Raw genomic sequence first — 14,676 nt, forward strand, 5'->3', positions numbered from 1 at the left:
TAGTTAATTTAACTATTTTTTACAGTTGTTACTGTAAAAATGGTATTTATTACTACATTTTACAGTTAGGCTAACTATTCTGTCATAGTTCATTTTACTAAATAATGTTACGGGCGCCTATAGGAACTACAGGAAATAGTAAAAAAGTAGTCAAATTTACCATATTTTTTTTGTGTGTAGCTACAAAATATGAAGAATCTCTAGTAGAATGTAATTTAAATTTAGAAAAGAAATGTCTTTTCGTGTAATCACTCGGGGTTGCTACGCAACCTGGAGACCTGGAAAACCTGGAAATGTCAGGGAATTATATAAACTTTGAAAAAACTTGGAAAAGTCAGGGAATTTTGATCAGAATCCTGAAAAATTGTTGTGTTTTTAAAGTTATTATGTTTATTCTTGAAATTTAATCTCACATAAACATTTCAGAATTAATTCAATTTTAAAAAAATTGCGTTTACAATTTTCAAAAGTAGATGAACTTCAAAAGATTTTGATTAAAAATTTTGTAAAATTTCCATTTTAAATGAATTTAATTAGAAATTTATAAAAAACTTTAGTTAAAAAAATTTTAGAAACTAAAATTCTTCTGAAATTAGTTAAATTTTTTAATATATATTTAATTGATTATTGAAAATAATGGATTTATAGAAGTATTCTAGTTAAAAACACTAAAACAAATTGAATTTTAAATCAATTAAAAATGATTGAAGAAATTAAATTATTTTCAAAAATTTTAATAAAATACTTGGCAAAATTGTAATTATTTTCAAAAACTTTAATCAATTCAATTATTTTTAATATCTACTACTTTAATAAAAATTCCTAAAAGAATTCAATTAGTTAACAAATTTTTTATTAAAATTCTACGCAAACATTTAATTATTTTCATAATTATAATAAAAATTTCACAGGAATTCAATTATTTACAAATTTTTTTCATAAATAATAAAACTCAATGCTGAATTTATTTATTAGAATTAAGGTATTATTTTCAATACATTTTTAATTAAATTACCTTTAAAGAATAAAATTATTTTGACAATTAATTTGACAATTTTAAAATTTTAATGAAATTCTTTGCGAAACAATTCAATTTTTTTCAAAATAATTTTTTTTAAATTCTTCGCCCAAATTCAATTATGTTTAAAAATTTACAAAAATTCTCGTCAAAATTTCAATTATCTTTATAAATAATAAAAGTTTTCTCTGAAATTCAATTATTTTTAAAACTTTAAATAAAATTCTTAGGAGAATTTCAATTATTTTTAATATAATTTTGATCAAATTTCTCGAAAATAATGCAATTACTCTTAAAAATTTTATTAACATTTGTCAAGAGAATTATTCAATTATTTGAAAATTTGTTGATAAAATTCTTTATGAAAATTCTATTTTAAGGAACATTCAATTGTTTAATAAAATATTTATTTTTATAGTTAAATAATTGAATTCTCGTAGAATTTTCTAATAAATATTGATTTAAAAATTAATTTCAAATTAAAATCTTTGAAAATATGAACTTTTCATACTTTTAATTAAGAATTCTATAGAATTAATTTTTTTCAATAAGTTTAATGGGATTTTTTTTTAATTATTTGAAATTTTCAATTTCTAATATATTTAATTGAATAATGTCAGAATAATCGAAATTTAGTAAAATTAAATTGTAAACAAAAGAATTTGAAAATTCACAAAGAACTTTTTCAAGAATTATTAAAAAAAAATTAAAGAATTTTAGTTGAAAATTCTAGAAATGAATAATCGTAATGATGAAAATAATTTATGAAGAAGTTACAGTAACAAAGTAGCAAGTTTTAATAAATATTATAAAACATGAAGAAAGCGATCACTCCGAGTCGAAGAAGTGACTCGGAGTGATCGATATCTTCATGTTTTATAATAATATTCTTAATTATGTTATTGAATTTCAAATCTTTGAATATCTTAATTTCTATTCAAAAAAATAATGATTAAATATTTATTTAAAAATGAAGTATTGATGTTTCGGATAATTTTCGTTTTGAAAACCTGGAAAAATTCCGTTTTTTAACCTGGAAAATCTGGAAAAGTCAGGGAATTTGAAAAGAGAAAAGCGTGGCAATCCTGTCACTTTTAGAGTGAATTAGAATATTCTTTAGGGTAAGGGAAAAAATCAAAATTCTGTTTAGAAGTTAGGGAAAAGCAAAATCAGTTTTTTTGTTAGTAATTTAGTAATTTACTAATTACTAAATTACTAATTACCAAATTAATAATTATCAAAATTCATTATTAGCTATAATTGAAAATTTCCTTTACAGCAGGAAAAAACAATGTCCTCGCCAGTGAACATGCAACAAATATCAGACGAGGAAAAATGCAGTGACGATGGTCCAAAATGGAGCACGACAAGTTCAGCGTCAACCTCCGAATCATCATCATCATCAGCAGTAGCAGCAGCAATATCAACAAATAATCTCGTCTCAAAATCCTCGAGATCAGAATCATTTCCAAAAGAAGAGCAGGAAAATCATGAACAAATTGAGCCAAATCAACAGCAGCAGCAATATGTCGAAGTGAAACAGCCAAAAATGAATTGTAAACAGCCGCTGCCTGGTTTTCATCAAGCATTTGGTTCAACGGAAATTGGAAGGTTTTCGAGATCAGAATTTTTCTCCAATATGGTCGGCGAAAGTAGCGGCGGCAATGTAACAGTAAGTAATGAACGAAATTGTGGCGATGATGAGGACGTTGATTTAACGTCACGAATGTCAACGATTGATGATCTTAGGCACAGTGGCATTGCTGAAGTAAATGGCAATAATAATTGTCCGAATTCAGTTAATAATTGCGGTGGCAATTCGGCTAATAACTTTGGCAATCTCACATTGAATTCTTACTACAATGAGACGAGAAGTCCAGCTGCGACGGCACCACGCTGGCACAGTCCTTGCGTGAGTGCAATAGGTAGTGAAATTTAATTAAGAAAATAGATCGATTTCATTCTTTCTTTTTTTAGCACACAGTGTTGGGAGTACTCTCTGTATGAATACAATTATTTCACAAGGTTCTATACTTTTTCTATTTCTAGTTTCAAATTCTATTACAAGTTTAGAATATATTTTTTTTTCTTTATTTTTATTAAAAATTGGGAATTTAGAATTAAACTTTAAAAAAGTGTAAATTCACTTATTGACTAATTAATTATTAGTGTTTATTATTTTTAAAAATTTCATTAAAATTCTTTAAAATAATTTAAACTTTTTCAAAAATTTTCATAAAATTCTTCGCAAGGATTCACTTATTCTTAATATAATATTAATAAAATTCTTCGAAGGAATTCAATTATTTTCAAATTAATGCAATTTTCCAGAAAAATCAATTATTTTCTATAGAATTTTAATAAAATTTCTCAAAAGAATTCAATTCTTCCTATAAATATAAAAATGTTTTCCAGGAATTCAATTTAATTCATAAATATTAAAATTCTTTAGAGGAATTCAATTATTTTGAATTCTTCACAAAAATTCAATTATTTTCTATAGAATTTTAATAAAATTTCTCAAAAGTATTCAATTATTCTCATAAATAATAAAATTCTTGAGAGGAATTTAATTATTGTTAAAAATATTAATAAAATTCTTCCAAAGAATTAAATTATTTTCGTAAGTAATAAAATTCTTTAGAGGAATCTCAATATAGATTTCAATTATTTTTATAAATAATACAATTTTTTGCTGGAATTCAATTACTTTGAATATAATTTTAATTAAATTTCTCTAAAGATATCAATTATTTTCATAAATAATCAAATTCTTTAAATGAATTCAGTTATTTGCAAAAACAAAAAAAAAATAATTAAAATCCTGCGTAGAAGTTTAATAACTTTGATTATAATTTTAATAAAAATTTCTCTAAAGAATTTCAATTATTTCCAAAAAGAATAAAAATATTTAAATAAATTCAATTATTCTTAAGAATAGAATCTGAATTGTAATAAAATCTCTAAAAAGAATTCAATATTGTTTTTAATAGAAATTTAATTGAATTCTTCGAAGGAATTTAATTATTTTCAAAAATTTTCATAATATTTTTCGAAACAATTCAATTACTTGTCAAAAATTGTAATAAAATTCTGTGCGAGAATTAAATTATTTCATAGATTCAAAATTATAAAAGTTACAAAAATTGCAAAAAGTAGTAAGTATAAAAAGTTAAGAAACATATTTTTAAAAAAAATTCACATATTATTGCAAATTTATGGGAAATAAAATAATTTCTAGATTTTTTTTTTGCAAAATTATCACACAACTTTGAATTTTTTCTTTTTTGAAAGAGTAAATAGTTCCTTGTGTAATAAATTGTATTTAAATACAGGTAAATTTTTGAAAGTATATTATCCGACACTGATTTAGGAGAAAATACATTAACAGGCGACAATTAAATAGATTTAGATATTATTAATAATGTATTCTTTTTTTTTAAAAAGAAAAAAAAAGAAAAGCATTGCTCCCTCCTGTTTAGTGAGACTGAGGAGAAGGAAAATGAGCGGGCAACGATATTTAATCGTTATTATATATGAATTTCAATTGGTTATCAAAATTGTGCCTTTCGATGAACTGGATATATTAAGTAATATTATATTAATTAAAAATGAAATGATTACTGACTAAGGTAGAGAAAAAGTCGTTTTTTTCATAACGACTCCGTAATAATGAGACAAAATTAATCAACTTGAAATTTACCGTTTTACTTTTACATAACATTAAAACTTTCCATAATGAATAATTAATTCTAATCAATTCAAGTAATTTAATTAATTAAATAATTCAATTAATTGCATGACAATTATTGCAAAATTCAATCAATTGATTCAATTAAATTAATTAATAAATGAACGAAAAGATTATTTTTTCTTTTCTCCCCCCATTGAGAGTCTCTTATTACTGGAAAAAAAATCTGCCCTGTAAAAATTATTATACACCAATCTCGTCGTTCTCGTCTTACTAGTAGATATTCGTAACTAATCTATTTATTCAATTTTTAAAGGAAGGCGTCCATTATTATTCGCAGAGTGAAAACAGGAAAGTGAATGAGAATGAATTATGAAATTTTTGAGAAAAACAAAGAAATGAAGTTTATAGTTTAACGACAATATAGTGTCGCACAATATGCCTTCAAGAAACGGATAAAAAGAAAGTCAACAAAACAATAAAAAAAATTACATAACTCACATTCATTCGCCTGCCTACCTGATGAGTATATTAATTAATAAATATACATAATATATATGAAAAATAATATAATAAATAATATATTATATATATATGAACGCGAGTTCGTGTTAAATCGCGAGCACGGAAGCCAAAACGAACGCTAGATGAATAGTACGATATCTGTTTAAAAACAAAAAAAAATATATTATATATACATATTATAAATATATCTATACACATGGGAAAATACATAAGAAAAATGTGGAGAAAAAAAGAAGAGAAAATATTGATGAATTATTATTGATAGATAACTTATTATCTACTTAAAACTACTTTTAAAATCAAAAAAAACAAATTTCCGGAAAAATGCATGTGAACATTTTATTAATAATTATTATAAGTCAATGATACCAAAAAAAAGAGAAGAATCCTAAAATCCGGAACATTCTGTGTGTTAACAATTTTATTATTGTTAATAGGTTACTAATATTTATTATCAAAGAATTAAATATGTGATAAAAGAATATAAATTATTTAGTAGATATCTAGGTCCATATAAATGTTATTACGTGCATAGACATAAAATGAATAAGAAAAAAAAATGAAACGTCTCGTGGGCGTTAAATTTCGATTTTTTTTAATTTTAATTTTCATTACGGCTATGTCTATACATAGAAAAGTACTTATAATTAAATATGTGTACAATATCCGTAATGTACAATATTGACAATGATTTACGATATAATTCACGCTCTGCAACCCATCCTGTACCTATAATGGGACCAAATTTTTCATTTCTCTTCAACTCTTTCCTATTTAATATTCATCAAAAATTTGTCTTAATTTAATGATATTCTTTCATTTTTTCTAATTATTTAATTTTCACTTTTAACTTTTCCAATTTTAATTAAATTTAATTTCTCATTCTAATCTTTACTTTGAAATTTTTCAAGTAATTAATTTCGATTTAATTTTCAAAAAAATTCAATTTTAAAAAAGATGAAAAGAAAAAAAACCGAAAAATATTTAATAAACTAGATAAATTCAACTAACATTGTATTATTTTGTCAGTAAATAATTTTCGATTAGTTGCAATTGAAAATATTTAATTTTAAAAATTTTCCAACTAGCGATTAATTTTGAGAAATTAAATTAAGACAAATTTAATCAAAACTATAGACATACGAGTCGTTCGATTTCATCACCTTTCCAAAAGTGACCAATTTACAAGAAGAAGAAAAAAAAAAGAAACAAACGATTTTACCGTCACATCGAAATTTTGTATTTCGAAATCTCTTGCTCCAAATATTTTTAGTCTTTTAAGAGAATTCCACGTCTTACGTTCAATGCCAAAGATAATGTAAAATGCCGAACAATCGTCGATAAAATATTGTATCAGTGAAAAAACTTTCTTTACCAAAAAAAAAAAAAAAAAATGTTACGAGGAAAAAAATTTTCTTTAAATATTTTAGTCTTTTTAGTTAATTTTTTAATTTTAATTTCATTTTAATTTTAGTTCATTTTTTGTTTAAGTCAATTTAAATAATTTAATTTGCCTAAGGGAAATATTAAGTTTCAAATAAAGAAAGAGTGTAAATAAAATAAATATAAAAAATAGTAGCCAAAAAAAAATGAGGAGAATAGAAAAATAAAAGAATTTCTAGTTGAAAAGTAAAAGTTGAGTTGAAAAATGTATTTTTTTCTATAGAAGAATTTTTTCATAAAAAAAAAATTTTCCTTAAAAAAATCATTTCAATGATAAAGATAATGTAAAATGTCGAATAATCATTGATAAAATGTAAAGTGAACAATTTTTTCTAAAAAGAATTTTTTTTCTGCAAAAAATTCTTTTGTATAAAAAATTTTTTTCTGTAAAAAATTCTTTTCTGTAAACATTCCTTTCTATAAAAATTTTTTTCTGTAAAAAATTCTTTTCTACATTTAAGTCTGATACAAATTTTATCGAGACTAGAGAAAATTTTAATCGGCTTCCTAATCTCGTTTTGAAGTACTGCAGAAAGTACGAGAGATTAATCATTGTCCTACTGTGATTAAATCAAATTTTAGTGATGATTATAATTATTATAATTAATTAGAAGGTCACTCGCGTCCGAGAGAACATTATTTAGGGTCCTACGATTCAAATTCCCTAAGCGTTGCGTTTATTCAACAATTCGATTAAGCAAATTAAAATTTTAAAATAAAATTAAAATTAAAATTACATGATAGAATTTAAATTTAAATTTAATTAAAATATCAAAAAAATAAAAGAATTGATGTAATAATTTTACGATCAATGTTTAAGGAATATTGAATCGAATTCACGAAAATAAAAAAAGAAAACCCGATGGAGCTGTGCGTGTATGAAAATTAACTCTTTCGAGAAAGAAAATCAAATTTTAGTCCTAATACAATATGTTTAATGTATAAAAAGAAAATAAATTTTCGACAAATATAGTACATGAATCAAAATCGTCGTTGAAATAAATCAATTTTCGACGAATTTGAATGTTAATTAGTCTTTCAGTTGATTTGAAAGTAAGAATTTTATGAAATTGTAATTTAAAATTTAATTTTTAAATTATAATATCATAAACGTTAAGGAAAAAAAAGTTAAAGCGTGACAGGAATGAATGACGAGACAAAAAGTCAAGCGAGAAAGTGATCAGATGATTTTAATTTATATTGAGAAAAATGTTTTTTTTCGTCAGTTTCACTTAAAATGGTGCCTTTGATTATTTGTTATTTAATATTGTTATTAGTTTATTATTATTGTTAATATTGTTATCATTATTATTATTGTTATTATTATTATTATTAATTAATTAATTAATACGTTAAATTTTATTATAACTATTTCAGAATAATGTAGATAATTTTCTATAATGATTTCTTTCTAAAAAAATCTTTCACAAAAAATGTATAGTAGAACGAAAAAATTTTAAAAAAAAATTTTTTTATTGTATTTTTCGAAAATAGATCAAAGGTGCCAGTGGTGAATTAATATGTAAAAGAAATATAACGAAATACCAACTAGCTATATAGATTTGTCAAACTAACATTTAATTCATAAGAATGTAACATTTTTAGTTCCTATGAAAAAAAATCAATAGCCAGAAGCATTAAAAGCAGAATAACTAATTAATCATTAAGACTTTAGAAAGATTTAAACTTTCATATCGTACGTACGAATCAAATTTGACAATGCTAATAAGGTTTTTCGATCAAGATTTATATTTTACAGAGATCATAATATTAATTATTATAATACCGAATCACAAAATCTTCTCGAATAATATTTGATTTTTCATTTTACAGGGTAAATAACTGCGCGGAAAATTTACTTAAATGACTTATATTTCAGTCAAAATATTAACAACGATTTTTAAAAAATAATTTAAATTAGAGTCAATTTTTTTAATACTTGCTTTATTTGCAAAAGACAAAATCTCGAAAAAATTATTTCAAAAATATGAAATATTTTCATTTTGTCGAAAAAGCGAAATTTGATAATTTTTCGAAATTGAAATAATCATTAAAAACCCTGTATATGAATACATATCAAATTATGAAAAACCCCGAGGGTTAGATTCGATTTTTGTTTAATAGTCTATTATTTACAATGAAATTTTTATTTGTAATAAATAAAAATAATAATAATAATAATAATAATAATAGCTGTCTGATTTTATTGGACAGTTTTTGATCTTTGAAAAAAAGACTCGTGCAAATATCTTCTTCGATCGTTATTGCAAATCGCTATCATATTTTTTAAAAGTAAAAATCTCTGATATAGATAAAATATTAATTTCACAAATTATTCTGATCAAAAATATAAAAATGACTTTTAATCACTTGGCATTTTTTCCAGAAAAGCTATAAAAGAAATGAAAAGAATACGAACCAGTATTCCTTCGACTAATTCGTCGAATTTAATTAGTAATAGAAAATTTAAAAAATTGTATAATTAAATTCAGATGAGCTTCAAGAAGAATATATATTCATTTAAATAAATAATTATAATTTAACAAGTACAAATTACAAGTTACAAAAAAATAAAAGATCGAATTTATACTTTCTTTCGAATTCAATTGCTTTTGAGGGGAAACAAAATGTAAAAATCGTAATTTTTGAGAAAAAAAAAGGTTTCGAACTCATTATTTAAATTTTAATTTTATATAAATTTAATTATTTTGGAATTTGAATATTTGAATTTTGAAAAGTGTTTTTCTATTGTAGGGGAAATTTTTCTTTGCGTTTGTATAATTGATTTTATTTATTACGATGATGAAACGATTGTGAGTAACGTTGAAGGAAATAAACGTTTATATGATAAAAAGTGGTGTATATATATGTGTATAAAAATACTGTAATTAACATGATATTTTTTTCCCCAGCTGATTCCGGAAAATTTCCTGACCACTCCTGTTTTTCCATATTCTCCAAAATCCCAAAACGGTAACGGAAATTCACAGGACTCGAGAAATGGCGAAGTTTTACAACGAATTATGGCCAAAGACTGTTATTATATAATACCAAAATTTTCGTCAACAAATTCATCGGAAAATTCATCTGTAAGTTTTGTTTTACGTTTTTTACTTTATTTTTTCTCATTTTTAGAAGTTATTTTTGTAAAAGAATACGAAAGAAAAATTTTCATTTGTTTTAAATTTCTTTTTTAATTCTGAAAGATTTTACTTTTTATTTTTGGTAATGAATTTTGTGAAAGGACAATTTTTCTTTGGAAATTTTTTTCAGTTTAAACTTCTTTTTAATTCTAAAAGATTCATTTTTTTATTTTTTGGAAATAAATTTTGTAAAAGAAAATTTTTTTTTCGTTTAGAAATTCTTTTCTATGTCTAGAAAATTTATCTCTCCCATTTTTGGAAATGAATTCTGCAAAAGAAAAATTTTCTTTCGTTTAAAAATTCTTTTCTATTTCAAGAAAATTTATTTTTCCCATTTTTGGAAATGAATTCTGTAAAAGAAATATTTTCTTTCGTTTTTTTAATTCTAAAAGATTCATTTTTCCCATTTTTCGAAATTAATTCTGTAAAAGAAAACTTTTTTCGTTTCTAATTCTAAAAAATTTATTTTTCCGATTTTTGGAAATGAATTCTATAAAAGGAAAATATTTTTTCGTTTAAAAATTCTTTGTTAAGTCTAGAAAATTTATTTTTCTCATTTTTAGAAAAACAAATTTTGGAAAAGAAAAATTTCTCTCGTTTCAAATTTCATTTTTAATTCTAAACAAATTTCTTTTTCTCATTTTTGGAAATGAATTCTGTAAATTAAGAAAAATTTTCTTTCGTTTTGAACTCCTTTTTGAATTCGAGAAGATTTCTTTTTCTGATCTTGAGAAACGTATTTTTATTGAAATTTTGAAAACGAATTTTTATTATAATTTTGAATATTTAATTTTTTATTTTTATCTTATTTTCCTTTTGTTTATTAAAACTTAATTTAGAAGTATGCTGCTATAATGGACTGTCGTCATGGAATATCGCAGGAATGGTTTGAACCAGTTCAGCCGCAAAATGTTCAAATCGCTTATTTAAATCATTCGCCAACAATTCTTCTGCACAAGGGAAATATTGGAAATTCGACAAATAATTGCAATTCCTGTCAGTGCATCAAATTGAATGAAAATCCAGAAAGCAACAGTGATTCCGAAGGACTAGACCTTCGAGTCATGGAAAATTCCAAAATTCAGAAAAATGATTCCAAAGATGATCTGTAGATAAGTTTCGAAAATTTTTTTTTTTTACTTTATTTTATCCTCTTTTTTCTTTAATTTCGTTTTTTAATTTCTATTCTATATAGTTTTTGGGGAAAAAACCAAAGTTTCGTTATTTGTATATCTACATTCCATTGTTATCAATGTAATTAACATTGATTCAGATTTATTAATAATTATTATATATTATCAAGTTATTGCTAAAAAAATCTACTTGTTTAAAGTAAATTTAATTTACTAAAATGAAATTTATTATATTATTAAATTAAACTTAAGAATATTGTTTCGAATTATTAGAAAAATGTATACAATTTTCAAACATAAATTTTTTAAAGAAACTAATAATGAAATTAATTGATGAAATTGAACCAATTGGAAAATTAGTCAAATTAATTGATGATATTGAGTCAATCAGAAAATTAGTCAAATCGGTTCATTCACTTGAACCAATTAGAAAATTAGTTCAGTTTCTAATTAAAAATTTTCATTTTACGAGAAAGAAATTTTCTTTCTCTCTCTTTCTTTCTTTTTTTTTTGTGGGTGAAATTCGAGGATCGGAAATTCGCGCGGCGCAGGTTAAAATTGAGAGGAAAAAAAAGGGGAAAAGGGATGAGATAAAAGTGCCTTCTAATGGTAGCTAGTCAAATAATGGATAGATGTCATAAAAATTCTTGGGTTAATCAATGTTTACCGTTTGAAACTGTTGAGAGGGATTCTCCAGGATTTTATAACACCTGCCGTCTGCCTACCGAATAAGAAAAGATGGGTGGCCGACGGTACATAGGTTTGCATTTATGCGTTTATGTTTATGTCCTCTACAAGATTTATGTTATTATATATTTGAGAGGCACGTTGCCGACCATTAAGACATCACAATCTTCTTTTTTTTTAAAAAAAAAAAGAAAGAATGAAGGATACATGTTATACAAGCCGTGAATTTATCTAAAACGTATATCAATTTTCTATATCTTTACAGTAGCAGTTGCATAAAATGTTTCTTTTTTCACTTTTAATTATGTAATTTAATTGTTATTACAATTTATGAGTTTTGTCCTCTTTTTTTTCACTTTTCAATTAATTAACGAAAATGATAAAAAAATTAGGATTTTTTCGATTACTTGAAAAAAGTAGAAAAAAAATACTAGTTTGTCTTTGTTCTATTTTTTAATTTATTAACGAAAATGATAAAAAATTACGAGCTTTTTTAAATTTTTGTCCATTTTTTGATTACTTGACATAAATAATAAAGAAATACTATTTTTTGCCTTTTTTGCAATTAATTGACGAAAATGGTAGAAAGTACGAGCTTTTTTTCTTTTCTTCCATTTTACAATTACTTAACAAAAATAATAAAAAATTAGTAATGGATTAATATTAAATAAACTTTTTAAATAATTTTATTTAAATGTTTTCAATTTTAAAATTATTTTATTTAAAATCATTAAATTCTTGCAAAGAATTCTCTCAAAATCTTTGAAAATAATTGAATCCCTTCGAAGAATTTTATTTATGAAAATAATTGAATTCTTGCGAAGAATTTTATAAAAATTTTTGAATATCTTAATTAAATTCTTTTGAAGAATTTTTTTTAAATAATAGAGTTTCATTAATAATTTCAATTGAAAATTTTCAATGTAATTGAATTTTATGAAGAATTTCCTTCAAGTTTTTAAAATAATTGTGTTTGTCAATAATTGAAATTAAACAATTGATTATTGAATTTCATTAAAATTTTTAGAAGATAATTGAATTCTTTTTAGAATTTTATTACAATTTTTATAAATAATTTCATTCATTCCAGAAAATTTATTAAAATATTGAAAATAATTGAATTTTTTTGAAGAGTAGATATATTTTGACAATAATTGAATTCTTTTAACAAAATTTCTTTAATTTCGAATATATAATCGATTTTTTTGTTAATAATTGTAATTAATAATTTTATCATTAAATTTTATTAAAATAATTATTGATAGAAAATTTAATTCTTTTAACCAATTTTTATTAGAGTTTTTGTAAATAATTAAATTATTTTGAAGAACTTCTTTAAATTTTTTTTGAAAATAATGATTTTTTTTATTAATTTTAATTGAAAATTTTTGAAATAATTTTTTGAAACAAAACTTTAAAAAAAAAAAAAAAACTTTTTTTTCTTTTTTAACTTTTTAAAATAATAATATCCGTTAATAATTATAATCAAAAATTTGATTATTAAATTTTATAGAAATTGTATTGAAAATAATTTAATTGATGAGAAGAATTTTATTATTTACAAAAATAATTTAATTCTTGAAAAAAACTTTCTTATCTTTAAAAGTAAAAATTGAATTGTTTAGAAGAATTTATTAAAATTTTAGAAAATAATTGAATTCTTGGAAAAATTAAAAAAAATAATTAAATCCTTTCTCGAAATTTTATTAAAACTGTTTTGAAAAAAATTGAATTCTTCCGAAGAATGTTATTATTTACAAAAAAAAATTGAATTCTTGCAAAGAATTTTATTGTTTACAAAAATAATTGAATTCTTGCGAAGATTTTTATTAAAATTTTTGAAAAAAGAATAAGAATTAATAATGTACTAAATAAGTGAATTTTTTAAGTTTTTAACCTGAAATTATTTAAAAATTAAATTTTAAACTTGATTTCATTCATTATTAAAAATAATCTGTCCATTCCTTAAATTTAAATCGACAAAGAATATAATTTTCAATATCATTAAAAATTAACCAACTTTGAGTATATACCTATAAAGAAAAATGAATAATACCTACTCAAGAGGTAAAGGATTCGCTTCAGAAAAAAGAACAAAAAAAAAGAACTGAAGGTAAAATTTAACGTCTGGTCGTTATAAAGTTTAGAACGGTTTTGAACATGTTTCGAAAAAAATGTTTAAAGTAAATAGAAAATGTCTGTGAGATAAAAAAAATACAGCAAACAAATGTTCCTCGTCAAATATATTCGTATATTATATTATATACGAGAACTCAACCGTAAGCATATAGGTGTTGATTTTTGTGATTTAGCTTGAAACGCGTTTTAGATCCAGGATCCATATTCCATATGGCTGTTTTGAAAGCTTTTATCTTTTAATGACTAAAACAAAAAAAAAAAAAAAGGGTAACGATGCAATGATAACTGAAACGTTCGACCTCAATTTTCAAAGTTCTATAGGTTCTACAATATAGTCTTAGTTTGTACTTAAAATTTTCGCTTTATAGAAAGAAAAAACATTTTAGAAAAATAAAATCTTTAGAATCGAAAATTTTCATCAATAATTATTAATATTTTAATGAATTAATTCTAGTTAATTATTAATTAACTCTTATTTATTAATTTCTTATTTATTAATTAACTCTTATTCTAAAAATAATCTTTATTAGAGAAAATAATTGATTTATAGGAAAATTAGTTTTAAAATATTAGAGAAATTAATTAATTTTTAGAGAAATTTGGAAAAAACGTAATTTCCAAGAGATGTTTTGTTTTAAGAATTTTATTGTTTTAAGGAAAGAAATAACTTTTGGCACGTTTAATTCTTTAAATAAATAAATAATTTGCTGAGCCAAATAATTTTTTAAGAAGTAAATAGTATTCGAAGCAATAATTTGAAGTTAATTCATTTGGTAGTAGAAAATTAAAAGACCGACCGAAAAAAATTTGTTTCATATTTATTTATTTCTTTTAATTTTTTTTTATTAAAAAAATTTCTTTTAGCATAAAAGAATTTTATTCTTTATAGAATCTTCT

At 22.3% G+C, this 14,676-nt stretch overlaps 1 protein-coding gene across 1 annotated transcript in view; it reads left to right on the plus strand.

Moving 5' to 3' along the window:
• The window catches only part of LOC122507814, a 52,300-nt gene extending 41,252 nt beyond the window's left edge, over window positions 1-11,048 (plus strand). The window contains exons 8-10 of the mRNA XM_043620737.1: window positions 2,298-2,690; window positions 9,590-9,766; window positions 10,660-11,048. Of these exons, the coding sequence (XP_043476672.1) occupies window positions 2,298-2,690; window positions 9,590-9,766; window positions 10,660-10,932 (843 nt within the window). The 3' untranslated portion in view covers window positions 10,933-11,048. The remainder of the gene's footprint in view (window positions 1-2,297; window positions 2,691-9,589; window positions 9,767-10,659) is intronic.
• The last annotated feature ends 3,628 nt before the right edge of the window (window positions 11,049-14,676 follow it).

Source organism: Leptopilina heterotoma, unplaced genomic scaffold (assembly GCF_015476425.1).
Source record: "Leptopilina heterotoma isolate Lh14 unplaced genomic scaffold, ASM1547642v1 Lhet_51, whole genome shotgun sequence".
Lineage (NCBI taxonomy): Eukaryota > Metazoa > Arthropoda > Insecta > Hymenoptera > Figitidae > Leptopilina > Leptopilina heterotoma.